Source organism: Drosophila nasuta, chromosome 2R (assembly GCF_023558535.2).
Source record: "Drosophila nasuta strain 15112-1781.00 chromosome 2R, ASM2355853v1, whole genome shotgun sequence".
Classification (NCBI taxonomy): domain Eukaryota; kingdom Metazoa; phylum Arthropoda; class Insecta; order Diptera; family Drosophilidae; genus Drosophila; species Drosophila nasuta.
In genome coordinates, this window is record NC_083456.1 from 32539975 (window position 1) to 32559498 (window position 19524).

The 19524-nt window shown below is 39.6% G+C and overlaps 3 protein-coding genes across 3 annotated transcripts in view; 2 read left to right on the forward strand and 1 right to left on the reverse strand.

Annotated features, from left to right (window-relative positions):
- The window catches only part of LOC132784468 (uncharacterized), a 47012-nt gene extending 31649 nt beyond the window's left edge, over positions 1-15363 (reverse strand). Inside the window, exon 1 of the mRNA XM_060790101.1 lies at positions 15273-15363. The gene's annotated coding sequence lies outside the window, so the exon portion shown is untranslated. The remainder of the gene's footprint in view (positions 1-15272) is intronic.
- On the forward strand, positions 14802-16753 carry LOC132784463 (UDP-glycosyltransferase UGT4-like). The gene is made up of 2 exons (XM_060790095.1): positions 14802-15075; positions 15279-16753. The coding sequence occupies exons 1-2, from the start codon at positions 14829-14831 to the stop codon at positions 16610-16612; spliced, it is 1581 nt and encodes a 526-aa protein (XP_060646078.1). The 5' UTR covers positions 14802-14828; the 3' UTR covers positions 16613-16753.
- Positions 16754-17113: 360 nt separating this feature from the next.
- LOC132784467 (UDP-glycosyltransferase UGT4-like) lies at positions 17114-19294 on the forward strand. The gene is made up of 2 exons (XM_060790100.1): positions 17114-17392; positions 17628-19294. The coding sequence occupies exons 1-2, from the start codon at positions 17146-17148 to the stop codon at positions 18959-18961; spliced, it is 1581 nt and encodes a 526-aa protein (XP_060646083.1). The 5' UTR covers positions 17114-17145; the 3' UTR covers positions 18962-19294.
- Positions 19295-19524: the final 230 nt, after the last annotated feature.

Sequence of the window (19524 nt, forward strand, 5' to 3'; positions counted from 1 at the left end):
TATCTTCAAACTTCAAATATTTAGCTATACTCCAGTGAATAGCAAAATAGATTCAATAACATTTTCCGTCTAATTTAGCTACTGAATTGTAGTTGCTGTCGCTTGAATAGACTCTCCGCAGCTGGTGGCACTTGAATGAAGTCCCGCGTTTAATAACAAAATTGAAATTCCTTACTCTAGTGATGCTTCTGCTGTAATGCCAAAGCCGGAAATTTGAAGCCAATTAAAAATGCATCCAACGTCAGAGACAGGAAATAAGTGGAAAAATGAAAAGACAAATTGACAGCTGAGCGCGCTGAGCAGGCATCAAATCGCTGGAGAAATAAAAAAAGCGTACAAAGTGATAAGGAAAAGAGAGAGGCTGAGAGAAGAGGAATAACAATGTGGAATGAGATGGTGGAATTTGCATAGAAATAAATAGGATTGGGTAGGCAAACAATGAATCTGTTCAATCAAATAAATGGCAAAAGCGCAAAGCAGAAACAAGAACGACAACGAGAACGAGAACGACAAACGGCAATAACAAATTTTTAACAGACTTATAGGTAACGAATCATCGGGCATTAAACTCGAGGCAACGATTCAAACGATCCAAACGAGGCAACAACAAGGAAGAGCTCGACTGCCAGGCGGGTTGTGACAAAGCCAAACACTTGACAGGACATGGAAAAAGGCTTGCCAACTCAAAGAGTCAGTGTCTCCGTGTGTGTGAGTGCAAACAAAAGCCCTAGAGGCTTTTAAAAACGTACAACTAAACGTTGGCAAAGAGAACAGAGAAGGCGAGAGAAGGCGCCGGAAAAGCGCACAAGAAACGCCACTTTACATACCGAATCGTAAATATTTTGCCATAAAACAGTAGTCGGTTTTACCTGTTTGCCAGCAAACGAGGAAGGCGGCAACACTGTCATCTCCTCAGCACCTTTTCTCTTTCCCCTTTACATCCCCCCTCTGTCGCAACGCATAGAGTGTGAATGAAGTGAGCACTTGGGCGTTTTGCGGCATTTTGGAGTTGACACAAAAAAAGCAAACGAGAGTACGCAAAAAAAAAAGAAAATACACGAATGTCACTCGAAATGTTTTTACATTTCACTGTGACACTTTGTGGCGACCATGTGATGGTCGACGTCTGCTGCTGTCGTCGACAAGAGGCAGAGAAAGGGGGCATGCAACACTCGTCGTCGTCGTTGCAGCAGTTACAGTTGCCTAATGGCAACTCATAATTATGTTATGCTATTTTTAGCAGCTAAATGGCAAGTCTCGATGCTGTTGTTGTTTGTGCCACTTGTCGCTGGCAGTCAAGTGCAGTTGCATGCAACAAATTTTCAAGGCAAGCACTAAAGCCGCAGCTGCGAAACTTCAAGTGCCGCTGCCTCCAGTTCGTTCGTTCGTTGTGGCGCTTCACAAATGCTTAGGCTTTAGCGCATTTAAAACTTTGCCTCAACCTGGGCCAACTTGGCTTCTATAGCTTATATATATAACTGAATATACAATGTAGAACAAGAAAGCTACAGTCGAGTGTGCTCGGCTGTGAAATACCTGCTACCCATTGTGAATAAAAGCAAAGCCGTGCAGTAATAATTTGAAAATATACCAAATCTACGTCCCGAAAATATACTTAAAATATACCGAAGTATATTTGGTAAATTTGAATACTACTACGCTCAAAATATACCAAAACCGCGAAATACTAAAAATATACCAAAATTAATATACCGCGAAATACCAAAAATATACCAAATTCTACATCTGTAAAACACCCAAAATATACCAAAATAGTACTACCCTCAAAATATACCAAAATAATATACCATGAAATATTAAAAATTAACAAAATTCTACATTTGTACAACATCTAAAATATACCAAAATACCATAGAGTGAAAAATATACCATATTGTCAGTATCAAAGTATATATTTGGTATATTTAAATACTACTACGCTCAAAATATACCAACACAATATACCACACAATACTAAAAATATACCAAATTCTATATTTGTGCGGCATTTAAGATGTACCAAAATCCCATATAGTGAAAAAAATACCAGATTGTCAGCCAAAGCAACTTAGACAAGATTGTCATCTCGGTTCTAATCGCTGATCAAGAATAAATATATGTTATGAAGTCGGAGCTGCCTTCTTCTGCCTGTTAGCCGGTATAAAAAGAAGAGCGAGAGAAAACCCTTGCTGAAAGCCACTCACCGAACGGTGACATTAAAAGCCTTCTGCTCGGATTTTCTTTATGTTATTCTTCTCAAACTTTTGTTTACCTGTGAAAACGAGAAACTCCTCCGCTCTGCTCTCCGCTGTCAAACTGCATGAAAGGCAGGCCAGACAATTGCTCTAAACAGCTATAAATACCAGTGTCAAAATGTTTCTGTCTGCAAGTGCAGAAAAGCAAAAGCTTGCCATCAGTTGGCCAATTTAGCTAATTCCTTTATATGCAGCCATCTCTTTAGTTCTCAGCATATCAACCATATCGTTTTAAAACATATTACATTTTTGAGCTGGCTCAATAATATTAAGTATACGCCAGGCAGGCAGACAGACAGACGGACTGCCAGTCAAGTGGTTGACTTTTGATGCTCTACAGCCAATACTCTCTCTGTCTCTCTTTACTTCTTTCTCTGCTCATAATCAATTTAAGATGATTCGCAACCACAACACAACAACAGCAGCAACAACCACAACTGCAGAAATGGCCAAAGCTAAAGCCACAACACAGCAACAGCAACACAGCAACAGCAGCCTTTACAATTATGTGAAGTGTGTGCACGTTGCACATTTTCCCTTTCCCATTCTGTTTGGCCAACAATATCGCACAGGCTGTTGCCTGCAGTTGCCTGGAACAAAGAGCACAACACGCTAGCTAGCTGCCCGGGGACTGCATCTTAGCCGCCTCGTTGCCTGCCTCTGCTTGCTTGCTTGCTTGGTTTGCTCTCGGACTGAACTGAACTGAACTGAACGTTGCCAGCTGTATTCAGAGCCTCGTCTAGCAGCTATTTCATGTTGTCCACTTCTGACGTAAACATTATGATGCATTCGGTTCAGTAATTTTTATTTTATTGTATTTTTTCCTCATTTTTCTTGGCCTGCTGCTCGCTACTTGCTGCTTGCTGGTTGCTGCCTGCTGCTTTTTGCCCGCTGGCTGGTTCAGCGCTTCGTCTTAGCCAGCGTTATTTACTTCTCGGTCTCGGCTTGATTTCTCTGCTCTGCTCTGCTTTAATATTGCAAACGCTGTGCAGAACCCAAGCGCGTCCTCAAAGCTTTTATGGTCACTTTGCTGTTTATTTGCTTTTATTAAAAATACGAGCTGCTTTTCCTTCTACTCCTCCTACTCTCTTCATCCTCATCCACTTCCCACGCTTTCTATGCCCTTTTCACTGTGTCCTTATGGTGCATTGCTTTTATTTTGTAGTTATTTATTATGTGCAAAACTTCTTTTCAAAAATGTTTGTTATTATCTTTCCCATACAAACACTCGGACCCACTTGCACACTCTCACACTCACACCCAAACACACACACACACTTGCTTGCATTTACAATAAATATTTCACATTGCGGCTTGCGGGTCTCTTTCGCCTTACTCTTTGTTCTGATTGGCCCAGAGCCCGAGGGGGCATGCCCGCTTTTAATAAGTAATTACTTCGTACAGCCAGAAAAATTATTAAAAATATACTGTAAATACTCGCAAGCCCTTTAGCACAATTTTTATGTATTTACTATAGTTAATAATAGGATAGAGGCATGTTGTAAACTGAACTAGATTCTCTCCCTTCTTGAACTATGGAAAATAGAAACAGTACAGTATTCATTTTAAGATATACTACATTAATATAATATATCGAAAAAAATATTGAAATATGCCAAAAGTTATATTTGGTATATTGATATGGTACTACATTTAAAATAAACTATTTTAAATTTGAAAATATGTCCAATTAATATACTGCTAAAATACTAAAAATATACCAAAGGCTGTATTTGATATATTGTTATAGTACCAAATGCAAAATATACCATTTTAAAATTTTTGAAATATGGCCAATTAATATACCGCAAAAATGCTAAAAATATACCAAAGACTGTATTTGGTATATTGATATAATACTACATGCAAAATAAACCATTTAAATAAAATATACCATAAAAATACTAAAAATATACCAAAGACTGTATTTGGTATATTGATGCAAAATGCAAAAATATACCAGATACCGCAAAAGTATTGAAATATACCGAAAGTTATATTTGGTATATTGATATAGTACTACATGCAAAATATACCAGATTGTCATATTATATATACCAGATCAATTATAGCTCTGTCTCGTATAGTCTCTCAGATCGAGTGTTTCATACGGACAGACAGACAGACAGACTGACGGACAGACAGACTGACATGGCTGTATCGACTCCTCCGTGTAAACTAGTGTAATCATTGAAATAGCTATTTGACACACAAACAACACTCGCTTACATTATCATAGCATGCTTTTAAGCGCACAAATTTGTAGTGTATGAAAGTATGTGTACATATATTGTATTTACATGTGTGTAAGTGTGTGTGTGTGTTCTGTGCAAATATTGGATAGCTTTCAGGAATGCTTCGCTTCGTCTTGCGTCTTGTGTTTTATTTCATCTATTGTTGTGGCTTCAGTTAGGTTCAATTCAGTTCGGTTCGGTTTTCTTGTTGCGTATGCAAATCCCATGTGTTTCGTCGTCGTCCGTCGTCGTGCTTTATGCAATGCTTAGCTTAGACCAATATAAGTGCATTTGTCAGTCATTCAATTTGTGGCTGGGTTTTTTGTCTTGAAGGGGACTTTCTTCCTCTGCTCTCCCCCCATGGGTAAAGTACCAATTGCTTTTATTGATTTTATGTCGAACTTTTCTATTTTTCATATTCCGTGCGCCACTCGAAAAGCGAAAAACGAAAACGAATTTCGAAATTGTGAAAAGTATAATATTTGGCGTGGTAATACAAGCTATCGTATGTTATACGACAAGACGACGACGAGTGCTCAACGCAACGCACTCTCACTCGCACATTCGATTGCCTGGGGACTTGTAGTTAGTTTTATTAACATGGCTCAAGACAAGTGGTAAAGCAATTCGATTGCATCAGGATTTGATGCGACAATTCGAGAAGTAGCTTCAATTTACAGTTGAGGGAATTAAGCGAAAAGTGAGACAAGAAAAACGCATCAAAATCGGCCACTTAAATCGAGAGTTGTTAAGTGCAGAATATTTCAGTAATAATTACATTTAATGTGTTTAGAAGCTGCCAGCTGGCGGCACGCTGTCTCTCTCTCTCTGTCTGTCTGTCTTTCTGTCTTTATGTCATATACTCTAACAGGAACCCTCTGCTATGTTCTCCTCTGTTTTGGATGACTGATGGTCTCGCACAGTGGCAGGGGCACTCAAGTGAGTGACACTGCTCAACTCAACTCGACTCGACTCGCCTGTGACACACACTCGAGTACACACACACACACACACAGACACGCAGAACCTTTAATGTGCGCTTGCATCCATCGTCTCCAAAGAGGAGCTGCGTCTAAGTAGCACAGCATACTCCATAAATTATATGAGAGAGTGCGTGAGTGTGTGAGCACGTGTGTGTTTGTAATGTTCTTCTTCCCGTTTGATACCCATAAAATGCGTTTGAGGGGGGATATTATAAAGTTGTCAGCCAACGACGAAAAAGAGGAAAACTACTATTAATAATGGGGAAAACATATTAAATTAAAGTCAAGTGTAATCAGGGATTAATTTAATCAAATTTGTTAGCTAATAAAACGCATTGTTATTTACACCCAACTAAGCTAAGTATAGCTCATGGCTGCTCTGCATTGAGCGCATAAATATAGATACGCTTGTCACATTACGTATACGCCCCCTCTGACAAGCTGATCAGCTATTTGAGGCTCTAAGCGGAATTCGCAGCGGCATTCCTGCTGCTTGCCTCAGCGCTGACTTGGCGCGAATCGCGATGTTGCTGTCACAGTCGAAGCGAGGAAGCGCAGACCGCAGACAGTCAAAGCCATTGACATGCATAACTCGCAGCAAGCTTTAAATATTTGCCACCTGAGCAAAGCTCCAAAGGGGAAGGCATAGAGTGAGAGACAGAGTGAGAGGTGTGCGTGCGTGTGAATGTGGGAGCGTGTTTGTATTGTTTGCAGATGTCAAGCTGCGGTTAAACGTGTTTATGATGTGCACAACAATTGCCAGTTAAAGCATAAACAGCAAACCGACAACAACAACAAAAAAAAAATGCGAAGCATAAACCCTTCTATTAAAGCTGTTTGCACAGGACGGAAATTGAAAGCCATGTTTCATTTTTGCCATTTTAATTTTTGCATAAATAATACAATCATTATATATGACACTCATACGTAATTAAATATCGCATAATCATATGAGAATCATTAATGCACAGAGAGATAGTAGCAAAAAGCCTCTTTTGCGCTGACTACAACAAATGTGCAACAATGAAAAAGTATTAAATATTTAAAGCAACTCGCGACTCGCGGCTTCCTGAACAGCAACAGCAACAGCAACAGCAACTGAACTAATTGCCAGCCGGGGTCTGTTTGTGGCCTGCCGCGAGCAATTAAGGATTCGTTCGCTCCAGCCGCGTAGCTGACTCTCGTAGTCTCGTTGTCTGAGTGAGCAACAGGAGAAGCAGAAAGAAGCATCAACAGTAGAAGAGTAGAACAGCAGCAGCTGCTGCAGCTGGTACCTGCGAAAACTTTGGGTCGGCGGTTCGGCAAATTGAATCATTTCGAAACTTGGCGCAAAAACTTGCCAAAATTGTTTTTATAATGCGCAACTTTACCGCCACTCTCGCCCCTCTCTCCTAGCTGACTAATAGTGCGAGCAAGCGAGCGCCCAACAAGAGGAAACGATTTTCGCTTCTAAATTTAATTTATGCCTTGTGTTGAAGCGGCATAAATTTCAACTGCTGCCACTGCAACTGCAATTGCAACACGCCTGTCAACGGCAATAAAAATTCCACCCCAACATAACACAGCAGCAGTGGGCGTTACGTCAACCGCAAATAAATTCAACAGCAGCCATTTAACTCATATATATATATATATTTGGGGACTATGTGAAGTACTGAAACCTATATGCTAATATGGTCATTGAACCCTCCTCGGTGTGTCTGAAACAGGCATTCATTACGAGCGTCCTACACAAAGTCTTTGCAAAACAATAGAAAAACAAGTAAAAAAGCTGCTATAGAGTGTGCTAGACTGTGAGATACCCGCTACCTATTTTCAATACCATATTCTAAAAATATACCACATCAATATACCATATTCGTAATGAAGAGTAATACCATTTCAATAAAACCAAATTTTAAAAATTTACCAAACTAATATACCATTTTAAAAAACTGTACCAAATTAATATACCACGTCTTAAAATTATACCAAAATAATGTACAGAAAAATACTAAACTATGCGAAAGACTGTAGTTGGTATATCGTTATAATAAAACATTCAATATATAACATAGAATACAAAATATACCAAATTTTCAGCCAAAGCGACTAACATTCAATTGCAGTAGATTTTTTCAAAAGTATTTCTTAAACAAGAAAACTTTTTTATACAACTACATTTCAAAAATATACCAAATTAATATCCATATTCTTAAAATACACCAAATTAGTGTAGCGAAAAAATACAAAAATATACTGAAGGGTGTTTTTTGTATATTGGTATAGTTATAAATTCAAAATATACCATAGAATGCAAACTATACTTTCAAAATATCCCGTAGAATACAAAATATACTAGATTTTCAACTAGAGCAGCTATGACCCGATTGTCGGCTGTGGACGCTGAGAAAGAAAGAAAGGAGATGTCTCCTTGCCACAAAGTTATAATACCCTTCTACCCTATGAGTATCTTGTATAATAACCTGTAAACACGTACTTGAAGCCCTGCAAAGGTAGCACAAATTTTGATCGACTTTTAAAGAACAAATCTGCAGGCACTTTCCAGCATTTAATAATTGATTTTCACATGAATATTAGATGCAGCAGTTTGCTGATGTTGTTTACTAAAGAGTCTTGGAAATGCAATTAACTAGCTATCTATGTTGCCTAGAGAGAGAATTGTGCTGGTTGTAATTGTAAGGTCAGTTTACAGAAATGCTCGAATAATTTCGGCTATTATTATTGCAATTAGTTAGGAAATTACTGGCCCGGCAAAGCAACTGCAAACTGCAGACTGCAGACAACTGCAAACAGTAAGCAATTGAAAATGAAATATTGAAAGGGGAAATTAACATCTGCTTAAATCAGCACTATGAACTTAATTGCCAGTCGATGCAAATGGATAGATGTTGACTGGCATTAAAATCGTTATTTATGTATTGGAAATTATGGGTCTAAGCGCAAGCAGTCAATGGCAACATTTAAGCCATAGTTTGAGCAACTTGAACTGGCAACATGCTTGTGCTTCTGCCCTGTGGCAAGTGAGTTGCGAAATGTAGACAAGGTTTCGAGCTGCTGCTTCGAGGCAGTTGCATGCACTCAGCTAAATGAAAACGTGCATGATGTTTCCAAATAGTTTAGAGCCATGCAACACGATGCGCACACAGAGCAGAGCGAAACACAAGCCCAAGAAGATTCCACAACCTAAGCAGCAGCAGCAAGTAGCCGCAAAAGCAAAGCAGCGGCAGCAGCCGCGGCAGCTGCAAAAGTGCAAGACATGCAACGCATATAAAGCAGCGCTAGAGTCTTACTTATTCATAGTCCGTGGCTGCCCCAGCGCCAGCGTCGTTGCGTCGGTCGGGACAATGCTGCAGAAGTTGCTTCCGCCTCAAGCTGCAACATCAACAAGGCAACACAAACACACACACATGCAGAGTTTGTATGTAGCATACATATGCAAGTTGCCGCTTTCCTTGCCTAATTTGATCATTTATCAAGTGTAAAATGCATGAGCTGGCAGCCAGCACCCAACCTCGACTCAACTTGCGTCTTCCCTCAGCCATGGCAGTAAATCAAAAGAGAAGCCAACGCCTCTTCTGCCTTCCTGCCTGCCTGCCTGCCTCTCGCTTCACTTCTGTTGGCTGTCGACTGACAAATCTAAACAGGCATGTAATCATTTCAGCTGAGGTCTTAATACCGCAATGCTGTCACTGTCTATACTCGCAGACAGTTTGTTATAAAGGCAAATAGTGCACTGGCAGCGTGGCAGCGCGGCAACGCGGCGCATACGCAATATTTGTAATGCAAGCTTCCTTTGTTTGCCGCCTTTGGCAGCAAAAGTGAAGCTTACGCCTTTTTGCTCCACGCCATATTTAATGATGGTTTTAATTAAAATCCAGCCTTTGCACAAATGTGTCTCAAACGAACCTCAGCTGATGATGCGTAAAACAGGAGAAGAGACTAAGTGAACTAGAAACCCAAAACTAAAGTCATGTTAAGGCGACATTCACGTTGACTGGCGACAGTTGAGAGGTAGCCAGGTCAGCAGCGTTAACACATTTTCAGCCACTCGAGCACTTTTACTTTGCATTTACTCTCATTTGCAGCACTTAAATGCAACAACAGCAGCAACAAGCAGCGCTTGCACCTCTCTAAACGACCCACAGCGTGTAAACATAACGTTTTTCGCTTTATAAATATTTGAACGCTTAAAAGCTGGACGACGGGATCATTCGAGACTTCGAAGAGCAGCGGGAGCTGCACCATTTGGCAGCTGCAACGCCGCCAGCTGCTTAACAAAGCAACAACGATAACCTCATATTGAGCTTATTTATAGTGAGAAAAGCGCGCGAGGCTAAATGAAAACTTGCTCTCTTTTTCTCTCTCTCTCTCTCTCTGTCTTGCTTCTTTTGTGTGTTTATACCCGCTACCCATTGGATGACAATCTGGTATATTTTGAGCTCAATTTTATATTTTGAATAAATCTTCAATGATGTACTAAATACGACTCTCAGTACATTTTAGTATTTTTGCGGTATATTATTCGGTATATTTTACAACGAATATCGCATTGTTTTAGGTATCTCATAGTAGTGCTATTTATCTTTCTTACTTGTTTTCTTCAACGATATACTAAATACTATCTTCGGTATATTTTAGTATTTTTTCGGTATATTGTTTGGTATATTTTACAACTAATATAGCATTGTTTTAGGTATCTCATAGTCGTGCCATGTATCTTTCTTACTTGTTTTCTTCAACGATATACTAAATACTACCTTCGGTATATTTTAGTATTTTTGCGGTATAATATTTGGTATATTTTACAACTAATACCGCACTCTTTTGGGTATCTCATAGTCGAGGAATACAGTTTTCTTACTTGTTTTCACCATCTCTGCGTTCATTTTATGGGATTTTGAAGATTTCCTGCAGCTAATTTCAACTTGTTTCTGACAATTAAAAACTTGGCAGCCCAAACAGGCACGTGGCGAAACCGCAGCTGACACATTTAACCCCTTGCAGATCACATTTGCATTTGTGGAGCGCATACGTAATGGCAACAACAACACAGACAACAACAACACTGACAACACAGTGCACCGCTGGGAGCAAGAACCACAAACAGCAGCCACAGCACACAACGCAGCTAGAGTTCTCTCTCGTTATACGAATTTTGAATCTGATTCTGACTCCGACTCTCTGATTCTGATTCCTATTTCTATTTCTACTTCTAAGCCAGATGCTGGCAGAGTTCAGCTTTTGTGTGGTGAATTTTGCATTAGTTTGCATTAGCCTTGTGCCAGTTGCGTTGCGTTGTCATTGTTGCTGCTGTTGGATAATATTGTTATTGCTCTCATAGTATTATTGTGCCCAATGTGAAATAACCTGAAGCCACAACGCAGTTGTTCTGCAACTTTTGCTCTCAGCTCAGCTCTGCTCTGTTGTGTTGTGTTGTGCTCCAACTTGACATATAAATTTTCATTGCCCCCAGAGTGGAATTTTGCGGGCACCCACGCAACACAGCTGTTTCTTCCTATTATATTAAAGTAGCCACAAAACGATGAAAAATACCAGACTGACTCAGAGCACTGAGGCTCATTTATGAAGACAAAGACAGGGCAGGCGCCAAATTGCAATGTAATTTATTAAGTCTGACACCTGTCAGTGTCTTGCCGTAAAGCGCTTGATGCCCGAATTGATGGCAGAGAGAAACGTAGGAAAGCGCAGACAGACCCTTTTGCGGTAAAGAGACATTTTGTATATATTCGAAATTCGGGGAATTTGAATTAAAGTAAAAGCGTTGCTGATTAAACATAATAGATTGTTTTTGCTATTCAATTATCAACCAAGAGAGAGAGAGAGAGAGAGAGTACATTACGTTTCCTTCCCACACAACTCTGTCTGATATAGAATGTAAATTATAAATTGGATAGAGTCTGCAGTCAATAAAGAACAGCAGCACGTATGTGAATAAATGCGACTGATACAGTTAACGTTTGTGTAGAGAGAAGAAGCAGCATCCTTTTGCTTTGCCGTGGCGCTTCCTCCACTCACTCGCTGGCGTGGCATGCATCCTGACGTGCCACGTATCCCGCAGCAAAAGTAAAAGACAACTGCGGCTTTTATTGTTTCCTCTGTTGACATTATCACGCTGGCGACACCTGCCGGCGTAAGTTGGCAAGCATTTTAATGTTTTGCTTTTAATGCAATGCGACAACACACACACACACACACACACACAGACACCCACTTTAACGTCTGCCTGAATGATTTACACACCGTTCAAAGTCAAAGTATGTGGCACATACGCTCAGTTGCCGCATTAAGATAATTAAAAGCATCCTCAACCGGCGGGAAAACCCCTTTGCGAAAAGGTTACTTAATGAAAATGCAAATTGTATTTAGATCTGGCAAACTCTTCTCTTCTCATCGCTGACTGCTTTATTAACCAAATGTTGCTGAGTAATTGGACAGACAGCAGCTGTTTTCGGTATAATATTTAACTTTAACAAGTGAAAGAGAAAGCTACAGTGTGTGCTCGACTTAAGGATACCCGCTACTCATTTCGAATAATAGTAAAACAATGAGGTATTAATTTCAAAATATACCTAATGAATATACCGCAAAAATACTGAAAATATACCAAATTGCTATACAACCAAATACTGCAAATAAACCACACAAATACTAAAATATACCAAAGTACAAAGTTATTATACCCTTTCTTCGCTGTGATGAATATACCGCAAAAACACTGATAGCATACCAAATTAATATACCACACAAATCCTAAAAATATACCAAAGTAAATTCGAATAATAGTAAAACTGTGGGGTATTAATTTCAAAATATACCAAATGAATATACCGCAAAAATACTGATAACATACCAAATTAATATACCAAACAAATACTAAAAGTATACCAAAGAACAAAGTAATAATACCCTTCTACCTTATGGTTAGCGAGTAGAACAAGTAGCATATTAAATCGAAAATAAGTCATTAAGAAGCTTTCATTATTTTGCTTGGTTTAATCCAAGCTTTAAATGGAAAGTCACTGTCATCGATTTAGGACACAACCACCTGTTGCATTGGATATTTAATAAGAGAGAGTCTGTCGTTAAATCGAACACACAATTGTCATTTATTGTTGTAGCAGGCTTTCATTTGATGCGTCCATTAAAAGCACATCAATCGCTGCGAAATTTGAGTATGATTGAAAGCGCGTTGCAAGTATTCAATTAATTAACTTTTTAAATATTGCAGAGATTTGAGCTGCCATTTCATACGATTGCGATTGCGTTTGCGAATGCTGACAGTGACATTTTAAACGGTTCGGTTAACTGTTTTCATTTAGTGAGCGATTACGCGACTTACTCAATTATCCACATTACTCATCGCTAGTGCAAAACGTTGAATAAAAAATGATGACTGCATGAAGCCATCATCTATGCAACCTACAACAACTATGCTACAACAAAAAAAATGTGAGAAAAGTAACCAAATTGCGCACTACAATTTGATTACCAAGAATGACAGCCGCCATTTGGTCCAGCAAACGAAATTGTCCAGCCGTTTCATTGGCAGTCAAAGGAGTCACGGGGAAGGGAGAATGAGGTGGAAGATACTCATCAAGTTGGGGCATTGCAAACGCAGCCGTTTTATGAGTATCGTTTATTTGGTGCATGCAACTCTGCTGCTGACGAATTGACGAACTGCATCATCCCAGTTGCCAGTTGTTTCACTTTGCCCTGTTGTTACCCGGTTTCAGTTGCAGTTCGGGTTTCGTTTTCTGTTTCTGTTTCGCAGCGCTAACAGAAAAAAAGCTGCGAAAAAAAATAAGCGTCATAACTATTTTTTATGCAACGCTTTTGCGGTCGCCCTTAACGCTGATTTATGAGTGTTAAGTTAATTTGGGCTGCCAGGCGCGGATGCATCTCCCATTGCAGCAACGAACTCCAAACCCAAACCCAACCTCAACCCCAACCTGAATCAACTCCAACAACTGCTGCTTCACATTTTCGGAATGCTGTTCATGTGGCGCATGCATGTTTGAGAGGCAACTTCATGCACTCACTCTCACACACACACAGTCAGTGCATAAAGCATGCACACACCTATTCTGCCGACACACAAAAAGGTTGCAGGCAACTCTCGTCCCGCCACCCGAAATGCACTTTGAGTTATAGTCAAAATATAAAACGCACAGTTTCATTTATAGTGCATGCATCTGAGGTGAATCAAAATATATGGCCTTTCCAACACCATTTTCCCACTTTCCAAAAAAAAAAAGAAAAGAAAAGAGTTTGGGGTATAGCTAATTGCACTTGCAAAACTCTCTGCAATTAGCAAAGACATTGCTTTCTATTATACTCCCTTCACTCACATTTACTCATATTTATAAAGAATATTTGCGTGAGGATAAGAAAACTTTGAAAGAAACTGATAGGTGTAATAAAACATCCCAAAAACAAGCCAATTGTTGAAAATTAATACTTATTATGATATATTAAGCAAATACCCTTCGACCTAAGGGGAGGAGAGAACTTTTTTTTTACATTTTTTACCAAAGCCTTTTTATCCTTAAGTCCTAAAACAATCTTCTATGTCTAAATATATAAAGACTATTAATTGTCAGAAACTATAATTTTGCATTAATAAATTATAAAAAAATACAAATTCTATTTGGGTAAGGAAAAAATTCAGAAATCCGAAACCTTAACTTGCCTTGTTATTCCCAATATTAGGATTTTTACCCAATTCCTACCCAAAACAGAAATGTAATTTCTGTTAACATATCTCTGTAAAGGATATCCCAAGGTGAAGTACATTGTCAGCAGCCTAGAGGGCGCCACTATCTAAATTTACATCCTGCGAGTTTTTCAAATAAATTCAGAAATTCATAACAGAGGGCGAAAATGGGACATGCGCAGTTCATAGAAAAGTGAGGGAGACAAGGCAAGTGAAATAAATATACTCTGAAATTGTGCGAAAGGGATAAAAGCTGTGCAAAAGATAGAGACAGAACTATGATTTAAGCGCGAGTATTTAAAATTAATTAAATCCCACTTGGCCACATACCAAAAGTGGTTAAGAGATGTCTCATCTAGGGAACACACCAAAAATCATTAACCTCCTGTGCCAAAACAAATTAAAGCCGGAGATAAGTGAAATCTAACAAAGAAAGATAACAGTCAAAGCTTTATTGTCACTCTCTCGAAGAGAGAGCAAGAGTTTTAGACTGATTGTTGAACCATCGCTTATCAAACTCAAGTGGTAAATGATAAGATTGCCATTAGGTTGAGCACATAAACAGTAGTTAAAAAGTTAGTAGACCATCGGATATCGCCATGAACGGACGTAGTTAAATATGAAGACTGCTCAAGTTTTCGTCGCTTTGTTCGCGCTTGTTTTGTGCACGCGGTCAACGCAATCGGAAAATATTCTAGGAATATTTTCATACACTTTTAGTACGCCCTACAAAGTGGTTAAACCGTATTTCGAAGCCCTTGTACATAACGGACATAATGTAACTATTATTTCACCGAATAAACTTCTACCGGACATCGAAAACGTGCGCCACATTCGCATTTCAGCTCTTGATTTGCTCATAGAACGTAAGTCAAAAAAATGTACCCAACTTAATGGGAATATTATTCAGGCTACGCGAACAATCAAAGCACGTAAAGTTCATATCAGTAAAATGAGTACATATTTATCTTATCGATTTTGTTTTCAAATGTACTCAGAATTGATCAAAAGTGTTTAAGATACACTAATTATAGCTAGAATCAATACTTAATGTTTCACTTACTTGCAGATGCCTTGTCGTTTGATTATTCAGAATGGACAAATAGCAAATGGAAAGAATCCGTAATGTCCTGCATCTTTTATTACAACATGTCGCACAGCATTCTTAGCGACTCAGGAGTGCAATCGTTGCTACAAGATAAATCCGAGCACTTTGACATGATCGTTTTAGAGCCAACGTACTCCGATGCGCTTATTGGATTCGCAGAGCATTTTAATGCCTCCCTCGTTGGTTTGTCAACGTTTGGTTCCTCTTGGTTAACTGATTATTTAGCTGGTAACTCGGCGCCAAGTGTTTATAGACCCGTGCAGCCAGTGGGCTTTTCTCTTGGTAATTCGCTGCTGGATAAGTGGAATAATTGGATTTACATAGCCGAGGAATGGATGATCGAAAGATTTGTAGTTTTACCTGGCCAACTGAAGCTGTTCACGCACTTCTTTCAACTTCCATCGACACGTTTATTTGAGCGACGAACATCATACTCTCTGATGATGATTAATACGCACTTTAGCCTCGGTCGCGTTCGCTCCAATGTACCCAACGTTATCGAGGTGGCCGGTTTACATATGGCAGAGCCCAGTGAACCGCTCGAACCAGAGTTGCTGGACTTTGTGAATGGAGCGGAGCACGGAGTCATTTATTTTTCCATGGGAATGGAGATTCTAACCAGATGGTTGCCCAATAGTATAGAAAAAAAGTTGCTGCAGACTTTCTCAAAACTGAAGCAGCGAGTCGTGTGGAAGCACGAAGAGCATACGATGCTCAATAAGTCAGAAAACATCTACTTGAGTCCCATGGCATCACAGCGTCAGCTTATGGAGCACCCGAATATGAAGCTTTTCATCACACATGGCGGACTGCTAAGCACCATTGAGGCAATATACTCGGGAGTTCCCATGTTGGGCATGCCCATCTATTTCGATCAGTTCGACAATGTGGAAAGAATGGTGAGGGTAGGCGTAGCTCGGAAACTGGATATCAACAGTTTCACAGAGGAGCAGCTGATGAATAATATCAAGGAACTGCTCCAAAATCCCATCTATGCTCTAAAGGCAAAGGAGACGTCCAAACGCTTTCGCGATCAGCCAACAAGTCCCATTGAGACCGCCATCTGGTGGACAGAGTATGTACTAAGGCACAAGGGAGCTCCACACATGCGAATGACGGATCAGGATATGGCCTTTGTGCCTTATTATAAACTCAACATATTCTCGATACTCTTCGGTCGTATTGCGTTCTCTACAATCCTCGTCCTCTTCGTCTGCGTGATTGTTGTGAAGTTTATCTTGAAAGAGTTTCTAAGAATCGCTGAAGAACCTTCGGTGTTCTACACACCTATTTAAAGAAAGAGGCAGAGAGAGTTAATATCGTTAGTCATACTTGCAATGTGATTCTGTAATTATTATCCATTTATCCATAATCGTAATCTCATTTAGCATTTAAAAATTATTTTAAGTATAATAAACTTGATCGGCGTAGAACAATAACAAAGTTTTCTAAAAATTGGAGCTCTATCTTAATTTATATTCTGCAGGTTTAAGGCGCCAGTATTTAACTTGGGAATAGGAAAACATTGTTAAGAGCTGACTAATCGACAGCGTTAAAACAAAACAACGAAAAAGGTTTGCCTGTGATAAACGAAACCCCATAAACAAAGATAAGGGGCAATTTGTACTACAACCAAATTGACATGACTTCTCATTCTAGACAAAACTTTATTGACACTCATTCGCGAATAAAATTTGAAGAGAGAACGAATTTGATTGCTTTATCAATATCAGTGGGTAAATGATAAGATTGCCATTAGACTGAGCATGCACCGTAGTTAAAGAGTTAGTTGACCATCGGATATTGCCATGAATGGACGTAGTGCAATATGAAGATAGCTCGAGTTGTCGTCGCATTGTTCGCGATTTTCCTGTGCACGCGCTCAACACAATCGGAAAATATTCTAGGAATATTCTGGTATACTTTTAGTACCCCCTACAAAGTGGTTAAACCGTATATTCAAGCCCTAGTAAACAAAGGACATAATGTAACTATCATCTCATCGGTAGATTTACTACCAGACATCGAGAACGTGCGCCACATTCGTGTTGCAGCTATAGATCAAGTTAGAGAACGTAAGTCTAGAAGACGTCCCCTACTTAAAGAGAATGTTATTCTTAGAATCAAAATACGATACGCGTGTATAGACGGCAATTAATGCTCGTAAAGTTCGTATCAGTAAAATGAGCACTAACTTGTCTTATCGACATTGCTTTCAAGTGATATTGGAAATATTGAATTGTATTCTGAATTGCTTGAGTGTTTTTTCAAGACGCAAATTATAGCTACAGTTATTTTACTTACTTGCAGTTGTATTGACTTTTGATTATACAGAGTGGTCAGCCAGCAAATGGAAGGAATCTTTAATTGCCTCCAGCTTTCATTATAACATGTCACACGGCATTCTCAGCGACTCAGGAGTGCAATCGCTGCTAAAAGATAAATCCGAGCACTTCGACATGATCGTTTTGGAGCCAACGTACTCAGATGCGCTTATTGGATTTGCAGAGCATTTTAATGCCTCCCTCGTTGGTTTGTCGACGTTTGGTTCCTCTTGGTTGACTGATCATCTAGCTGGAAACTCGGCCCCAAGTATCTACAGACCCATACAGCCAATGGGCTATTCTCATGGTGATTCGCTGTTGGATAAATGGAACAATTGGATTTACATATCCGAGGAGTGGATGATCGACAGATTGGTTATTTTACCTGGACAACTGGAACTGTTCACTCGATACTTTCAACTGCCAAGGTCACGTTTACTAGAGCGTCGTACATCTTACTCGCTGATGATGATCAATCAGCACTTTAGCCTCGGTCGGGTTCGGTCCAATGTGCCCAATGTTATCGAGGTGGCGGGAATGCATATGGCAGAACCCAGTGAACCGCTCGAGCCAGAGTTGCTGGAGTTTATGAATGGGGCGGAGCACGGAGTCATTTACTTTTCCATGGGGATGGAGATTATGAACAGATGGCTCCCTAAGAACATGGAACAAAAGATGCTGCAGACCTTTGCACAGCTGAAGCAGCGAGTCGTGTGGAAGCACGAAGAGCACACGATGCTCAATAAGTCGGATAACATCTATTTAAGTCCCATGGCATCACAGCGTCAGCTCCTGGAGCACCCGAACATGAAGTTGTTCATTACACATGGCGGTCTGTTAAGCACTATCGAGGCAATATACTCGGGAGTGCCGATGTTGGGCTTGCCTATCTATTTCGATCAGTTCGATAATGTGGAGCGCGTGCTGCAGATGGGTTTAGCTCGTAAACTGGATATCAATACTCTCGCAGAGGAGCACCTGATGAATAACATCAAGGAACTGCTCCAAAATCCCATCTATGCTCTAAAGGCAAAGGAGACGTCCAGGCGATTTCGCGATCAGCCAACAAGTCCCATCGAGACTGCTATCTGGTGGACAGAATACGTACTAAGGCACAAGGGAGCTCCTCACATGCGAATGACGGATCAGGACATGGCATTTGTGCCCTACTATAAACTCAACATATTCTCGATACTCTGTGGTCGTATTGCGTTTTCTGCAATCCTTGTTCTCCTCATCTGCGTGATTGTTGTTAATTTTATGTTAAAGAAGTTTCTGAGAATCGTTGAAGAGCTTTCCATGTTTTACACAACTATTTGAAGAAAAGGAGAGGGAGGTAATCGTTAGTCATACAAGTAATGTGATAGTTCACAACTGTAATTTTTACTAATCCGATATCCATGCCCAGTAAAAATCGTAATCTCATTTAGACATTAAAAACTTCTTTAAGTATAGTGGATACCAAAAATCTAGTTTAAATTATGTTTGCTATTCGACTCCTCTTATCTTTTACGTAAGTATGTTTACTGTTGACAGAAAATTTCAATGCATTTCTAGCAGGAATAAAACTACATACATATATGCAAATACATAAGCCAAAGTTATAATTTATAACTGAAATAAAACCATTATTCACTTCCTTATGAACGGGTCTATATTAATTCATATTCTGCGGGATTCAGGCGCCAGTATTCCATTTGGGAATAGCAAAACATTGTTATGAGATGAGCCGGCAGCATCAAAACAAAACAATGAAAAAGCTTTGCTGGTGATAAGCGCAATCCCGAAACAAAGGTAAGAAAAAATTTGTATCACAACCAAATTGAAATAATTTCTCATTTCAGACAAAACTTTATTGACTCTCAAATAAAATTTGAAAAGAG